This window comes from Symphodus melops (genome assembly GCF_947650265.1).
Source record: "Symphodus melops genome assembly, chromosome: 18".
Classification (NCBI taxonomy): domain Eukaryota; kingdom Metazoa; phylum Chordata; class Actinopteri; order Labriformes; family Labridae; genus Symphodus; species Symphodus melops.
The window spans coordinates 10,859,582-10,877,281 of record NC_136708.1 but is presented as its reverse complement, the minus strand read 5'-3'; the positions used below and the strand labels follow the sequence as shown (position 1 = coordinate 10,877,281).

Below are 17,700 nucleotides of genomic sequence, written 5' to 3'. Positions count from 1 at the left end.
TTTATTTCTGCCTCTGTATTGCTTTAAAAAGGGATGGCAGGTGTGCTGATCAACGTTGCTTTACACACTGTATGACTGGGACAAAATCTAGCTGAGACACCAGCTGCTTTATTCCCCATGCATGCCATAATCGATGGTTTACACTTAAGTACAAAAGATAAGTAATTGAGTTTGTTTTTCCTGTTCATGTAACAAAATGTATTTTTCATCCTGTTCTGAAATGGGAGTGACAATGCAGACACCTTGCATGAATCTGTTAAACGCACTGTGCTTCCTAGACAAAGCGTGCTCATTAGGGCCTGTTAGTCTAAGTCTGCCCTACATGTCCTGTCTTCAGTGGTGGGTGACTCAGTTCCACGTGGAAGGCGCAGGGACACCGTGCAACTGAGAAATGACTCTCCATCACAAGTAAACATGACTCCAGCCAACACCTGGAACCCTTCGAAGGAGTAATCCCTCTGCTGGTCAAAGCCTGCCATTAACAAACTCCTAAAATCCAGTAGAAAACGTGAACAGTCTTCACTGAAATAAAAGAATAAACGTTGATTCAATTAAGTTCTTCCCTTCAAACAAGGAAGAACAAGTGTGTGCAACATGGCTACCCTCATTGTGTCGTCAGTATTTAATTGAGTGCGTTGTATTGTATGACTATAAGCAACTGATGTCATCAGGATCTCTGAGCTTCTGTAACTGATGCAGCCTAGAAAATAAATGACAGTTTTTATCATCATGGGTGAGGCAGTGGTAAAAGCCACACACCTTTCTAGCAATGAGTGGAAGGGATGAGACTATATGAAGGCTGTATTTATTTCGCTCTCAGCAGGTGAAGACGACATTTGTATTTACAGCTCAAATTATCCAAATTATCTGGTTTAAAAATACTGATTAGTTGATAGCACACATACATCAGAGTTACGGTAAATTAACTTGAGCTTGTACAGAACTTTTCTGATCTGACAACTCAAAGTACTTATACACCACATTCACATCCTGATGGCAGAGGCTGCTATTTAAAGTTTCCTTAAACAATAACTAATCCCATACACAATCCAGATAAAACTAGGAAATACGACTTAATTTTGATTGCTTTTGATGGTCCGAAAATAACACCCGCCATCATGCGCCAAATGCGGGTGGATTTTCCGTTTGGTGAGAACATTTCAGAGGGCTGTCTGCCACAAGGCGGGTAAAGATTTAACCAAAAAGTTATGTAAACTACTGCGGTCAAGTGAGCCGTCATTTGCAAAACCCCGGCCGCCCGATCAAAATACGATGCGCAGTCTATTGAGGGAGTTACGGTATGGGTGCTTGGAGTGCCCAAAAAGTAGGAAAACGGCCGCGTATTTTCGAAATATGACACAGCTGACAATGACAATAACATAAACAGTGAATTACAACAATTATTATGACTCTTGACAGAGATTTGTATTTTTCTAAACTGTTTTAGAGATATTTGAAATTTAATTCACTCAAAATTTCAAAAAGAGATATGATATTTTGGTCATATTGAAATGTTTTAATATAAAATCTGTGAAAGGTGGCACAGATCTTTCAATAGATCATTGAACCTGATGGACCTGACTATTAGCCCTTTAGTTTTCAGCAGATTTTACTCTATAATTTTTTAGATAAATTCTGCCAATTTTTCATTGAGAGATAAGAAATTTGAGATATATTCAGTATTTTATTTGGAAAGAGGTGACAAAGATCTTTCAATGGATCCTGGTACCCAAGGGTCCTGACGATTAGACCTGTGATTTTCAGCAGAGTGTACTGTTTAATTCTTGAGGGAATTAAAGGTGAATTCTGCTAAATTATCAATAAGACACATGACATTTTGGTCATATTCAGTGTTTTATTTTGAAAAATCTAAACGAGGTGACAAAGATGTTTCAATGGATTCTTGTATCCAAGGGCCCTGACTATTAGCCCTATAACTTACAGCACATTTTACTGTATAGTTTTGGAGAAAATGAAAGGTGAATTCTGCTAAATTTTCAATAGGACATATGAAATTTGAGTTATATTCAATGCTTTATTGTGAACAATCTGAGAGAGGTGACAAAGATGTTTCAATGGATTATTGTAACCAAGGGCCCTGACTATTACCCCTGTGATTCCCAGCAGACTTTACAGTATAATTCTTGAGAAAATTAAAGGTGAATTCTGTTAAATTTTCAATAGGACAAATGAAATTTGAGTTACATTCAGTGTTTTATTATGAAAAATCTGAGAGAGGTGACAAAGATGTTTCAATGGATTCTTGTACCCATGGGCCCTGACTATTAGCCCTGTGATTTTCAACAGGTTTTACTGTATCATTTTTGTCCTTGTCCTGCCTTTCAGAATATCTCTCGCTCTCTGAACGTTTACCAGATGCATGGATGCAGTACTGGCCCCCATGAGAAAGCAAGGGCTCAGGTTCCTGAATTATCTGGACGACTGGCTCATTTGTGCGTCCTCGGAGGAACAATGCCATCTCCATGTGGCTCTTCTCCTGAACCACATTCAGGAGTTGGGTCTCTTTATGAACAGCGACCCAACTTTGCAGCCTTCCCAGGTTACCACGTTTCTGGGTATGGTTCTGGACTGAAGGAGGGTGACCATTTCACCAACACCGGAGAGAGTACAATGCTTCAGACGTTGCCTCAGTCACTTCCGGCTTCATTCCTAGGTCACTTGGGGGCTCTGCCTTCGCCTAATGGGTCTTATGGCTGCAATGGTGCAGGTTTGTTCCTCTTGCCCTCTTAAACATACCTGTACAAAGGTGTCTGTTAGGTCAGGGCTTGCATCCACAGCATTATCACCAAACAAGGGTGGTTGTCTCTCGGAGGCTACACAGTGCTCTCCAGTGCCACAGCCCTCAGGAGGGGACCCCCAGTTCCACCTTGAGACCTGGATCTCGTCCTCAGTGCCTTACAGCACCCGCCTTTTGAACCTCTTGAGGAGGTGAACCTTAAATGGCTCTCCTTTAAGGCAGCATTTCTGCTGGCTGTAACCTCTGCCAGAAGAATAAGTGAGCTCCATGCACTGTATGTTCATGCAGACTGCTGCAGATTCTCTCCACGTGGCTCTGACGTAGTCCTCCGATCCAACCCGGCATTCCTGCCTAAGGTTTTGTTTGAGTTCCATCTGTCCCAGGTGGTCGAGTTGCGGTCACTCTCCTCTTGCACGAATGGTCAGGAGGGAGAGCAGAACCAGTCTGTCTTGTGTCCTGTCAGGGCATCTCTGAGTGAAGAGACTATCTCTCAAGCCTCTAGGCCGCTCGGAGACACGTTCCAATCTAACTATCAATGATTGCAGGAAGCATGCTGGTTAATCAACAGCCTGTTGTTTTCAGTGTTTTAGGAAGGTCCTTGGAGCTTCCTGACATCTGTTTTTCAGCTGAAAACTGTAGATTTAATGCTCTCCAACATTAACTGAAAGATCTTGTTAATCATGGCTTCATGAGGATGCAGAATATTGTTACATTCGCGGACCCTACTTTGAGAATCACTGTATTAGTGTGTCATGATCAATAGTATCAAGTGCTGCATTGCAGTGTCCAGCAGCCATTAATAACTCATTTGAGACCCTTAAGCCTAGTTTATGCTATCGCATCCCTTCAACGGTGTGCCTACAGCGTAGACGTAAACCATTGCGGTTCGTGTCGACGCAATGGTGGCGCACAAAGGGAGTTGTGAAGTAAAGTAGGGGCCTTTCTCCCTCATTACTTTTCTACACTTTGATAGGTATGATATCCAGATGACTTGATGAGGGTTTCATATAAGACACTGTGTGGAAGAGAGTTTCCATATCAACTGGTCTGAAATTATTCAGCAATGATATTTTCAAGTATGTCATGTTGTGACAAACTGGTTATAAAAAAAAAACACTTAACATATCTGAGGTGAAATGTTATTGTGCAGCCTTTGAAAACAAAGAATGAGAAGATTCTTTATATTAAAACACAGCTGTTTGGCCTATCTTATATCTGAGGATTGCAAAATTGGTTCACACTTGAAAAGCATACTGCAATGGACAGCAAAGTCTGCAAATAACGGTTAAGACCAGTTACCTTGACAATATAAAATACTAAACATTATGGCCTGACAGGTTCTAATTTGGTCTCGAGAGGCAGAGGACAGGTGTCAGCAGCGAGGTGAACATTTATTTCAGAACCAGGTCTAATCCAGAGCTGACACTTATCTCAGGGGATAACTGTTTTATCAGCTTAGTATCCTGGAGAACTTACAATGTCAGTAAATTGTACCGGAATATCTCAACACAACATCCATCTTTGTAGTCACTGTTTTGGGAAAAAAAAATACATTTATCTATTCTGAAACGTAATGAAAGAGCACTGATTTAATTTAATAAAATGAAAACTGGATTTATTTTTACATCTCACAGGGCTTTACGCTTTATGTGTGTGTGTGTGTGTGTATATATATATATATATATATATATATATATATGTATATGTATATATATAAATAATAATAATAAATAATATATGCAATGTAGTCAAAACACAGTGTGTTTCGCTTTATAAAAAGATCATGCTCCAATGGTTTCATAACTCAACCAACAATATCTTGTGCACGACCAAATCAACCTCCAAAATTATTTTTTTGTCATAGTATAATGAAGTGAGTAAAATCCAGATGTGTATTTGGGGTTTTCGTGTTCTCTGTGAGTCAATATGTGGTATATTTAGAGTGCAAGAACTCTCAGGGGCTGGTATATACAAAATTGAACAAAACTGGATCCAAGCTTCAGTTCTTTCTCGAAATAAGGTTGCTGTCAAAGTCACTTTTTGAGGGGCTGGTAGACAGAGGCATTAGGGTCCAGGGAAGAGGGATTATTGTCCATGAACTTTGAAGAGTAGTGTGGAATGACAGGACTGTGGTTGCTGTTGTCTGATGAGTAAGACAGGCTTGGCATCACTGCCATCACCTCTGCTATCTTCTGCTTTAGTTCTGTGACCTCCTGCTCCCTCTGGTGGATCTGGCCTGGAGAAAAAATAGTAATTCATAATAATTAATAGTAATTAAAATATTACTATTAACTTATCGTGATTCTCAGCTCTATACCCATTCATATTTTACATTGTAAAATATATTGAATTTTAAGGGAAATAAACCAGCAGCAGTTTGCACCTTGTATAAGGAATTTCGACTCTGTGTAGTCACAAGTGCATAGCTCTAAGCACAGCTGTTCACACCTGGCAAGATTATGCGTCTCCAAATTCCTTTACAATGACCACTTTTGATCAGCTCTGGCTGTCCCATTATGTATACAAATAAGACACATCTCATACACTTTCATTAGTCTTTAAACAAAAAAAAATGAAAAGAACAAAACTGTGATGTAGACCCCTTAAGCACAGTACGGACTTAAGTCTTTGTCAACAGTAAAATAGAAGATCCATGTTATGGCACTCTTGTCTCCTCATATTAAAATAAACTAATAAATCACATCTTCACCACCTGTCAGTGAAAGCATGTGCAATGTATATTCACTTCCAAATTGGTAAAATATAGTAGGGTGTATTTACTGCTCTATTGTGGTGTATTTTATGCATCAGTTTGTAGTATAAGGGTTTTCATAAATTTTTAGTCAAACCACAATATGTAAGAATGCTTAAACAACGCTATAAAAGGCATTTCTTGCATGGCCTTTATATTCTAGAAAGATAAAAAACTGTCATTATTTTAATGGTATTTTATCCCTTAGTAGTTTAATACTAATTTGTTGGAACAAATCCAAAGGAATAAATGCAAGTTTAATATTTCACAGTCTTAAATCTTTCTGATATTGCTTCCGACTATTGAAAATACGAGTTACCCAAAAACAATAACTACAAATGGGGACTACTGATTCATAGACTACTGCTGAAAAACAATGCACATTCTTTACTTCAGATGATATTCAAGATAGGCTACTACACTCTTGCTCTAAAGCAAATATTACCTTGTGCTATTTCCAGTTGTCTCTTGGCATCCCCCAGTGCAGAGAATAGGTCCAGTTTGATTCTGGTCTCAGCACTCAAGCTGTTCTCTAGGTGTTGGGTCTTCTCCTGCATTGCTGACAAGGCCGACATCAACACCTCTGTGTCTTTCTCATATTCTTTATACTTCTGCAGGTCCTGCATGTGACAAGAACAATTCAATCTGTAATAACAGTTCTGGCCAAACAGTACACTATAAATGCATTCACCCTCAGTCACAAGTATGACAAAAATATCATTAATAATCAAGGATAGCATTCTATCAACATAAATATTACTTTTATTGCCACACAGATGCTTCTGGCGAACAAATTCAAACTAATAGTCACACATAGTCACAAACTCAACAAGTGACACTCAATAGTAATCTGTGCCGCCGATTAATATTTTTCAGGATGGTGCAGCAGCTCCAAAAGAAGTTTCCGCAAATGTTAATGTGTGTTAGCAACAGTAGAGAAATGACATAAAAATACAAATAATGTTTATTTAAACATTGAAATAATGTTTGACCAATATATAAAGTTCTAGACGAAATTCACTATACAATATACTGTACGGAATGTAACCCTTAACCTTTACTAAAAAAACTATGATTAGTCTGTCTTTTTTTGGCCCATGTTAGCTTTTTCTATTTACTTTCTTTCTTCTACCTTGTTTACACCGACTAGATCAATACAAATTAAACTAATATTATTTAAATAATGACAATCAAAAAAATAAACTCATCATCCTCTGAAGAAAATGTGAATCTTTGTAGTACAATCACATTAGATGAGATTTATAAAGCTCTGTTGCAGTATGAAACAAGGTAAATCTCCAGGTTGGGGCGGTATCGCCCCTGAGTTTGATTTTATCTTTTGGAATGAATTAAGAATTTTGTTCTTAAAAATGATCCTAACCACAGTAGAAAAAGGCTCATTCATAAATGATGCAAACCAAGCAATAATTACCGTTCAGCCTAAACCAAGTAAGGACGGGACGGGAAAAGCCATGAATGGAGGTGTGTTTTAATGGAAAGGTGTGTAGTCATGTGATTCTAACAATTTACGGCCGCTACAAACTGTTAAAAATACAAATCATCACATTTCTCTATGTTGTGATAACATATTGTTATACATTGATAAGGTAGCCTACCTAACTCTATAATACACATACTTTAGAGGTTCACATTCAGGATATAAAATTAACTAGTAAAAATCTGCTTTGCTACCACTTAACATAAATATAAACATTGCATCTTTTCCATCTATAATACAGAGAGTGGAACATTTTAGATATTTAGGAGTTGAAATATTCTCATCATTAAATACAATTGCTTCTAAAAAATTATACAGGAATAATTAATCGAGTGGCCTCTGATCTAGAGCGATGGGCTAATCTCCCAATCAGTATACAATATTGTGTTTCAATAATGAAATCAGATATATTACCACTTATACATTTTTATTCTTCCATGTTACCTCTCTCTCCACCTCCTAAGTATTGAGAAAACATCCACTTTATCGTCTTCACATTTTTATGGAAAGGAAACACATCTCTTTAGTTACTTTACAGCGGCAGAAGAGCACTGGGGGACTTTCTGTTCCGAATTTTAAATATTATTATTGGTCTTTTATTTTGCGTTCACTAACCTTCTATCAGTCTGGTTGAAAAAGAATAAAAATCTATACTAAAATGGCACAAAAACAGCCCACTTTTTAACAATCATTCATTCTTGTCTGGTGCAAAACCTTTTACATCCCCACTATGGGTACAAAAAGGAATTCACACACAAAAAGACATGTTTAATGACACTGGACTGGTTTCCTTTAACTTGTCAACTTCATCATTTTTCTTATACCTGCAGTTGAGATCCTCCATGAAAGCATACAGGGTTCCTTGGAATGAACCTCTCACCACTCATAAATTACATACTATATTACATACAGCAACAAAAAAGAGTATAGTCTCTCAAATCTATAATCTGTTACTGACTGCAAATTGCAAACCACTGCCAAGTGAAAAAGTGTGGTGCAAAGATTTAGAGGTGCAATTGGAGGATGACAGCTGGAGACGAAAATGGAACACAATTCCAATTTCATCAAAAAATCCCAATCATCGACTTGTACATCTTAACTTCCTGCATAGAACTTATTTGACACCAAAGAAGAGGTTTCTTATTAAACTTGCACCCACTGATAAATGTGGCAAATGTTGTGCTAATGCAGTAGGCACATATATCCATATGCTTTGGAGCTGCAAAGAAGTTAATCTTTTCTGGAAAATGGTCCATTTTGATTTAACTAAGTTATTGAATAAATAATTTCTCCTCATATCTTACTAATTAATTACTTTAATATGTATTAAACTGGACCTTTCCACAAAAGAAACTTCTATTGGCAGGACGAACAGCAGCCAAAAAAATTTTGGTTCTTCGTTGGAAATCTATAAATCTATATATATATATAAATAATCTCACATGCACTCAATGGCTCAATAGTCTTCGATATTGTTAACATGGAACTGTCTGTACCACAAATGCATGGAGCCAGAGAAAAAACAATCTCATTATGGACTAAAACTCTTTTAGAAATATACATTCTGAAAAGAACTAACTTTCATTTTGTTTTCAAGCTATACTTTTTTCTTAATTTAAATATATTAATTTAAATATATATAATTTACTATATGTGTTACATATGGTAAACATGTATATTTCGTACAATCAACACAATGGTATTTCGACGGACATATTGAGGTCTTATATATGTCACACGACTGGGCACCATGCATGATGGGGTGTTACCATGAGCTGCGGTTAATTTTTTTTATTGTTATTGCCTTTTTATCCCTTTTTTCCCCTAAAAATGTCTTTGCATTTGTGTGTAAAGTACAAAATAAATAATTGATCACAAATAATAAATATGTTTTTTTTTAATGAATTTAAAAAATGAATTATAATGATCATCTTACATTATTGTATATACTACAATAAGTCACATCAAAGGAAAGATATGTAACTTTGCAGCATAGCATTTAGAATTGGTACAACAATCCATATTCAAAACATTGGAGAGAGCTGTCTCTACCCCCCCCCCCCCCCTTCTCTGGACAATAATCAAAACTAACATAGGACATAAAGGCTGCAGCATTGTTGTTAGAAAAGTCAGCACTTTAACATAACTTTTTCTTATTGTCTATTGTAGGGTAATTTCATGATTTAATTCATTATATATCTGAGATATTGTTCCTTTAATTATATACACATGTTTTAGTAAAAAAAAAGTCACCAGAAACAAGTTCTGTCTCTATGCACTATACACCTCTATGTATCTTGGATATGCTGTTGGGATGTTACGGCTGTTAAAATGGATAGCCATAGGAGGATTTTACATCATGATTGCCTGTATTAGAATATGCATTACTAAAACATGCTCATATAGTTAATATTACTTAAAGTAGTATACATTTTAATGACTCAGATGGACATACAGCAGAAATCAGGTATATCCTATGTAAACGTCCATCTGAGTCATTACTGTCTACAATAAGTGAGAAGCGCAAGTCCCGCTGGCTGTGTTATTGTTGGGCCTTAGCTATATAAATCATGTATTCATTGACAGGACGACCTTGCATATAAAGCTGTTTTAGTCAAGAAAAAGAAAAATAACATAGCATACTCCCTACTTTTGAAAGTCACGCGCCTTTAGATCACAGTCATTCTGTGTCAATTTATGTGCAATATGAAGTTATGAGTTAACCAAAGTGTAGTAACATTAGCCTGCAAGCACGACAATGCAGGCAACAGGCAATTGCAGCTTGAGAAAGGGACAAAAAAGTCTGCTGCTTGCGCTTAACGGCTCTTTATGCGTTCTAATTTGGCAGTTTGTTTTGGTTTAATGCCGGTGCTCAAGGACGACATCTAGTGGATCAAAAAGTGAAGTAAAGTGACCATTGGAAGTAACTCAGCCCATTTGCATGGGATTGGCAAATTTACGAAGCAGCATTGAGTATTCTAGGAAAGTTCTTAGGGAGCTGTTGATTCAGCCTGGTCACTGAATACAAGTAGGCGTCACATGCGAGTAACTGTTGAGTTGAGTTTGTTTGCCTGAAGCAACTGAGGAATGGCTTTTCCCAATAAGTCTGTGGGGCAGTGAAAGAAGACGTCAAGTTATTGAAGTGATGTACTTGTGAAAATAAATGTTTTGCACAATATGCACTACATCATCAAATTACATTCCCAGCACTCACAACATACACACTGTGTATGTTGTCTTTCATTTTCTTTACTGATATAATAAAGAGAAGTGATTATTTATTACTCAAAGAATTATATTATTAAACTGTTGTGCTCCCTTCTCTGACCTGACATTTGCCCTCCAGATCCCTTAGCTGCTCCTCTTCCAGTTTCACCTCCAGGCTTAGCTTCTTACACTCTGTTTCCAGCTCTCTGATGCGTACACGTAGAGAGTCAGTCGACTCAACTCTAGAAAAAATAGAATTAACAGCAAATTGAAGGTGACAAAAGCAGACATTCTAAGGGACTATAGACTAAATTTCATTGTTGGTTGTAAAGGCGCACCTAACCATTTCACTTGGTGAAAATCTAGGTGAATAACACATTTTAAGGGGGCTTTCCCCCTTGTCAGTTTCTTTGCATATTGGTCTTACCGGCTGTGTAAATCACTTTTTATAGTTTCCCAGAAATGGTATGTCTATGTTACTGTTAGCATACTTGTGTTGCTGAAGCTCAACTCAGTTTATCTTTTTATGCCATGCTGAATGACAAGAGAACTGGTACAATGAATATTTTCAGATGCACCACTGAAGACATGCAACTGATAAAAATAATCCTTTTTTAATATTTACATATTCAGTTTGTCATTCTTGTAAATGCTCGTTTAGTCAAAGTAGAAATGACAAAGCTGTTATTTGATATACTTATCTAGTGAGCACCTGGTTGCTTCAGCTAATGCTATCGCTCTAGCAGCAGTGGCCTCCTCCATCTTTTTTCTTTTCCTCTCCTCAGCCAGCTGTTTCTCGGCTTGGGCACGAGCCTCCTGCTCAGTTTTTAACCTCTTCTCCAGTTGGATGATTGTCTGCTTATCCTTCTGCTTGGCTTGGATGGCACTGTGGAGCCTGAAAAATACAGAACATAGCCATCTAGTTTTACCAGGAGATGAACGCTCTTTGTACTTGGTGTGAGGTGACATGCTGTATTTATGTTGTTCTCTTTAACAAGACTAAAGGACTTTGCAAACCAAGTCATTTTTTTTCTTCTAAATTCATTATTTGGATGGTAGATGGTAAATGGACTTGAGTTTGCTGGATCTTATGCATCGAAACCTTGCACACTAAGTCTGATGCTTTTATTGTTCTATTGATTGTGAAAATTGCAGGATAAAAAAAAAAAGTACTCATCAAGCACAGTTTTCACCTAGCTATGGTGGTACCCGGCTTTCATCTGTTCGACATGCTGCCCTCTGGCAGACGCTACAGGTGTGTCCGAGCTCGGACAAACAGACTGAAGGACACCTTCTTCCCCAGAGCCATAACCACACTGAACCTGGACATGCGTTGACCATCCTACCTCTACCGTACACTCTCACACACTGCTGGCCTGTGCAATACTCTACATTTCAGACTGAAATGTTTATTTATTTAATAATTTACCCCACACTGTGCAATACTTATATTGTATTTTTTTTTTTTACTATAGTTTACTTCATACTGTACTATATTTATATCTCTGCTACGGTTTACATCCCGTGGCGTGCAATATTTATATCTATATCTTATATCCTGTTATAGTTTTACATTTCATACTGTGAAAGTATTTTTTGTATTTTATATCCTGTTAAAATTACATTTCATACAATGCAAATATATATATTTTTTATATTTTATATCCTGTTAAAATTAAATTTCATACTGTGCAAATATTTGTATTTTTTACATTTTATATACTGCTATAATTACATTTCACACTGTGATAATATTTAGATTTCTATATTTTATATATTACTAAAATTACATTTCATACACTGCAAATATTTATATTTTTATACCCTGCTATGGTTTACGTCTCATACTGTGCAATAACGAACCTGATATGTCTGTTATATCCATTCTATTTTTTAGTATGCTACTAACTGTAAATGAGACCTACCACACATATCCCACCTTACCTTAACTAGAGTCACTTTTTTATATTCTTGTTGTTTTTTTTAGCTGTGTGCACTTTAAGGTGAAGCCAAGTAATCTTGTTGTACAATTTGTATGACAATAAAGGCATTCTATTCTATAAGTCATCTCTCAGCCACACACTTACAGCGATGTATCCAAAAAAACACAGACTATGAAATCTGTTTCCAGAATAATAATAACAATGAATAAAAGTGTTAAAGACAGTCTGCAAACACAAGTGTCAAAACATATTATTTTTCTTTTTTAACATGCAACAAATTTGATTTATTTTTTAACATTTTTATTATTTTATCTAATTTAATTTTGCACTGTGTGATTTTCTCCTGCTATCCTGCTTTGCTGCTGTAATACTGTAGATTTCTCTGTTTGCGATGATGTTTGAGGTGAATAAAGAATTATCTTATTACACACTTAGCCAAACCACTGCATTAAGACTTGGATGTCTAAGATTTCTGTTCAGCAAATTTGTTTGGCCCACAAAGTATTTTCAAAAATTTGGATGACCCTTGACAGGAAAAAGGTTACTTACTTAAACTTACTGTGAGGAAAACTGTATGTAAAAACGTCAGTATACTGTAAGTGAAAGGAAAGCTAGTGTGGGAACATCCAAGAAAAATGCATTCAGGTGCAGTACAAAAATGTTATTAACTGCAAAAAAAGAGAAGGGTCTGCACACTGTTTAGCTTCCAGTGAGTGACTTTATTTGGATTGTATCATTGCCCAGTTTAATATAAAGTTGCTCATTGGAACTTAACAGTATGCTCAACATGTACCTACTTGTTTTGTAGCAGCTCATTGTCCTGGCGGAGCTGGCCCAACTCAGAGCGAAGGCTGCTGCCTGAATGCTCAGAGAAGAAAGCTGACTCCGAAGCTCTGATTCCAGCTGCCTATTGGCCTGCAGATCTGCCTTTAAACGCTTCACATCCTGCTCCAGACTTCCAAAAGACAACAACAGAAAGGGCCCCTGGAGCATCAGAAGGAGACTACCAGACCCATAACAACAAAGGCAACATGATTGAAAAATTTTAACAGTAGAAGAGCATTTATCTTACCGTATCAAAGCATCTGATTTGCCCAACTGATTGTTGGGAATGCAGTTTTCTATAGGGTCTTTTAGCCCCTTCCCTGTGCCTTTCTGCTTCTTTTCATATTTACTGCTTGAGGAAACTGGAGGCACACCGCCATTTGAAGAACAGTGATTCCTTGGGGACAAATTACCCACAAACACACTGGTATTTCTGTAGTTTTTCCCTGCCCCCCCCAATTCATCTTTGGAAGTAGAGTGTGTGTTGGTATCGGTATCTGTATTGTCTCCTAATAGGTCATTAATCAGTCTCTTTGCTTCAACATAGCTCTCTATATATTCCGTCTCCTGTAGTTTGCAGTCTAGTACATGTATAATACTGTTGTTATTGAATCCAATAGTGTTTTGTTTTTTCCCTCACGGTCTTTAATAGTACAGTCCTTTACTTTTTCCCGGTACTCCAGTTCTGGCAAAGGGTCTGAGGTAGTTCTCTTTCCAGGGGGTGCTCCATTTTGGGATATCAATGAGGGTTCTACTTCTGAGAGTCCTTTCCTTAAAGCTGCTGAAAAAAGATACATGTAGACAGTGTTAGACAGCATGCAATTATAATGAATATAATTTCAAAGAATTTTCTGAATTAATAATAAAGAATCCAAACCAAATTCCAAAGCACATTTGACCATACAATGAACTGAACTACAGCCTACTAAAAGAAAAAGAAACTCTTGACCGGTGTAAGTACCAGATGTGCTCAGTTATCCAGATCAGCTCGGGGTCCTGTGCCTGCTAGTGAAGTCACACAAAATGATTTGAGCGTTCATACAGTTTTCGCGTTTTTTGTGAGTCTTTGAGCTTAACTACACTACAACTATACTAAAATTATTGGCACCTAGGTCATCAGGAGCTGACTAGTCCAAATAACAGCTGAAAATCGCAGGCATCTTGATTTTTTCCGAATCGGGGGTGATGGGGTGCATGCAAAAGTAAATTCATAATGGGGTGATTAATAGATTTAACAAATTTATCGTCAATATCTTATTTGAATCCATCACACATAAGAACACACTAATGAGAGATAGCCATTTTGAAAAATGGCTACCATATTAAAAATTAATGATGGCTCCATATCCAATTATTTTCAGAATGCCTTTGGCTATAAGTGTACCAAATTTCATGCTTTTATCATAATTGCGGCATGACAAAGTTATTAGTGCATTTCGTGTAAGCTAACTAACTAGCTAGCCCGCTAGCAAGACTTAATTCTTCGCGTCAAGGTTCGCTAATATACTACACAGAGGGGTGGGAAATATTACCATAGTTACCATGGTAATATTTCAAGCAAGCTCATCCAATCAGAAATACTCTATGGTCATGGGAAGTGTAATTTTGAGTGACGCCACTAGCAGGTGCAAGACCCTGAGCCGATCTGGATACCCGAGCAGATTTGGTACTACAACGGACCTGTTTGGATAGGGTAATTTTTTCACTTGTTGTAACAGTGGACTGCAGAATTCAAGTATAGATAATTATCTAGGCCAAAACTTTTTAAATGTGTTGGAAGAAATAATACTCATGATATTCATGTAAGTAAATTACTTATTATTATTATTTCTCTTTGGGATAGCTTTGGGGTAGTGAAATGTAGCTGTATAAAGGGTAACTAGTAGCTTAGCGCACTACATTTTACAAATTTAAAATGTTTAGAAAATGTTAGGATTTTGAATAAGTCTTAATCTCATTACATACCTTCTCCCTCTGTAGTTTTGTATTTCATGTGGTAAATGGACTTGGGCTAATATAGCGCTTTTGCACTGCTTCTTACATTCACCCATACACTCACTGATGGCAGTGGTCGCTGTGTAGTATCATCCATCAGAATGAACTAATCCATTCATATACCGCCGACGCAGCAGCGGGAGCAGTGCGGGGTTAAGTGCTCTGTTTGTAACTGTTTGTCCAGAACACTCTTGAAAAAGAGATTTTTTAATCTCAATGAGTTTCTCTTCCTGGTTAAATTAAGGTTTAATAAAAAAAATTTTTTTTTAAAAAGTACCCAAGGATACATGCTTAGCTGTGGCTCAAACCCTTGGTTGAGAGACAATGACTCTACCAACTGAGCCCCAGTCACCCTGTCTTACCCTCATCTAACTCCCTCTCCTGTCTCTGCAGCATCTGTTGCTCAGGTGGTAAAGCTTGCTGTAGTAGTTGCATGTAGAAGTCATTTTCCTTCTGCACTTCCTTTTGTTTTCTCAATCGCATCTTGTAGCTAACGTAACTCTTAAAGCCAAAGCCAAGAGTCACCACAGGATAACCAATACTGTGAGGAAAGGAGAAAAAATTAGCTTTAAATGGAAGGCTATCCTTGTAATTTTAGGTAATCTGTAAGTGCTGTGTCATTATAATATGTATCTACATATAATTTACATATCAAAACACCATTAAGGTCCTTGATGTAAGACTGTACAATGACACTACCAATGAGCAGCAAAGGGTCGACATAGATCTACATGAAAGTTCTTCAGGTCTTTGAACCGTATGGCAGCCTCGATGTATACAAACAGGATCCACAGGGATACAGTGGGTAGACAGACTCCTCTGTGATTACCTGCCTTACCTGTCTTACGTTATTTAATTACATTTAAAACAATATTTGTACTGTTTTTTAAGTTATAAATCACAGTTTATCCGTGCTTAGTCAAACTGCACGCACTTTAAGCAAATGTAAGCAATACAGCACCATTTAATATACACACAATTTTACAAAAATGTTTTCTTTAAATTCCCTTTGAAATGAAAAAATATATATTTTCTGGATTTAATTCAGCTTTTCTTTGTTAAATGTTAATTTATCTGCAACTATCTGCCAAATGCATTTAAATTCATCATTATCTGAGAATTTTTACATAAAATAACTGCATTTTCATCATGGGTGTTTACTCATTTCTGGACCAATTTAATAGGTTTTATGAAGTAAATGTTCCATTTGAAATATCTCACTATCGCCTACGGCATTTAGACTCTCTCAAAGTTATGTTTCATGGGGATTTTAATGTTTTTTTAATCACTTCTATTAATTCGGGTTGTAAAAACATTATTTGATTGTAATCTTTGAATAAATAATACGATTAGTGACCTCCCTACCCACAAAAACATCTCTTCTGTCACGCCAGGGACTTTTTCTCCAGTGTTGAAACTTGATGCTACTTGCACATGTACAGTATGTAGGGCTCTCAACAGCGGAGGAAACCATGGTGTAGCTACACTGTAGATTTGAATCAAAAGATATGATTTTTGTAAACGTTTAACCATTCAAAAGGTGGTCAAAATCAATGTTAAAGTAAAATGACTCTCTAACGTTTTTAATTAAAACTTGACAGGTAGAGTTGAGGTCATATTAAAAAGTTCTTACCAATCCCTGATATCTGAAGGAGTCGTAGACACTACGGATAAAGAGCCAGAAGGGCCACAGATACTCAAACCTGAACTCCAGCACAAAGTCCGCCAGCAAAACTAACACCCACACCACCAGAAACTTCAGGTGTTTTAATGAAAAACATCAATAAATATGTGATAGCCTATTGAACAGGGTTGATATTACATGTGTAGACATCAGAATTAAACTGCTGTCAATATTTAAAAAGGAGAATGGATTCCTTTTGATAGGTTAAATGGATCAATTTAATTATATAGGGGTGAGCATTAACAGGTTTAAAAGAGGTGGGGTGAGGAGGATATGGAAACTGACATGTGAAGTGTCTGGACATGTAACTTAATGCACAGTTCATTTCCTCTATTGATCCTACAGAAATAAGAATAAGAGGGAGTAGACTAAGACCTCTCCAAACACTGCCCTCAGCGTTACCCCGACCTAAAAACGAGCATCTCAGACTCTAGTTTCGGACTGATCTGCAGCTTCAGTAGGCTATTGTCAGAAATTCAGCTTTATTTAGGTAAAAGAGTTTCCATTAAGCGAGATGTGTTACAATTTAAACAAGATTCTTAAGGACTCTTGTGTCATCTTAATATTGCAATTGTCACTACATTTGAATGTTATCACTTAGGAAAGGACTTATTGCACACACAATTAACGTTGACTGCAGGCCTTTGATTTTTATAAAGTATGTTGCTTGTTGGGCTAAACCCTAAGCGGGTAAAACCATAACGAGCAGAGGCTGGCAGACTTATCTTGGCATTTGCCGAGAGGCACCACGGTTATTACAATGAAGGCACTCCAGCCCGTACCTGCTATATATACCCTCGGTGATTCGGTTCCGTTTTAAGGGCCGTCGGAGTTTGCTGCAGTCCGCATTGCGCCGCTTCATCCTCCCACTGTTTGATTTATATCGGTATTGGAATTGGAACAAGAAATGTCATTCGTTTGCCTTGGGGTTAACACTCCAACGACCGTTGTTATTGTTGTTGTTGTTGTTGTTGTTTTGAGCACATGAACTAATAAATAAATAAAAACACCCACGGAGGCCCTCCCCTTTTCACGACA

The 17,700-nt window shown here is 37.1% G+C and overlaps 3 protein-coding genes across 4 annotated transcripts in view; 2 read left to right on the top strand and 1 right to left on the bottom strand.

Moving 5' to 3' along the window:
- The window catches only part of srd5a1 (steroid-5-alpha-reductase, alpha polypeptide 1 (3-oxo-5 alpha-steroid delta 4-dehydrogenase alpha 1)), a 387,143-nt gene that overhangs the window by 33,522 nt on the left and 335,921 nt on the right, over nt 1-17,700 (top strand). The window lies entirely within an intron of this gene.
- The window catches only part of nrsn1l (neurensin 1-like), a 229,013-nt gene that overhangs the window by 83,495 nt on the left and 127,818 nt on the right, over nt 1-17,700 (top strand). The window lies entirely within an intron of this gene.
- Nucleotides 4,474-17,584, bottom strand: maco1a (macoilin 1a). The gene is given in 12 exon segments (XM_079367315.1): nt 4,474-4,994; nt 5,956-6,130; nt 10,337-10,457; nt 10,928-11,110; nt 12,956-13,016; nt 13,019-13,113; nt 13,231-13,613; nt 13,616-13,764; nt 15,341-15,519; nt 15,678-15,820; nt 16,612-16,753; nt 17,445-17,584. Coding segments are annotated over 12 exon segments (1,914 nt in total). The 5' UTR covers nt 17,525-17,584; the 3' UTR covers nt 4,474-4,791.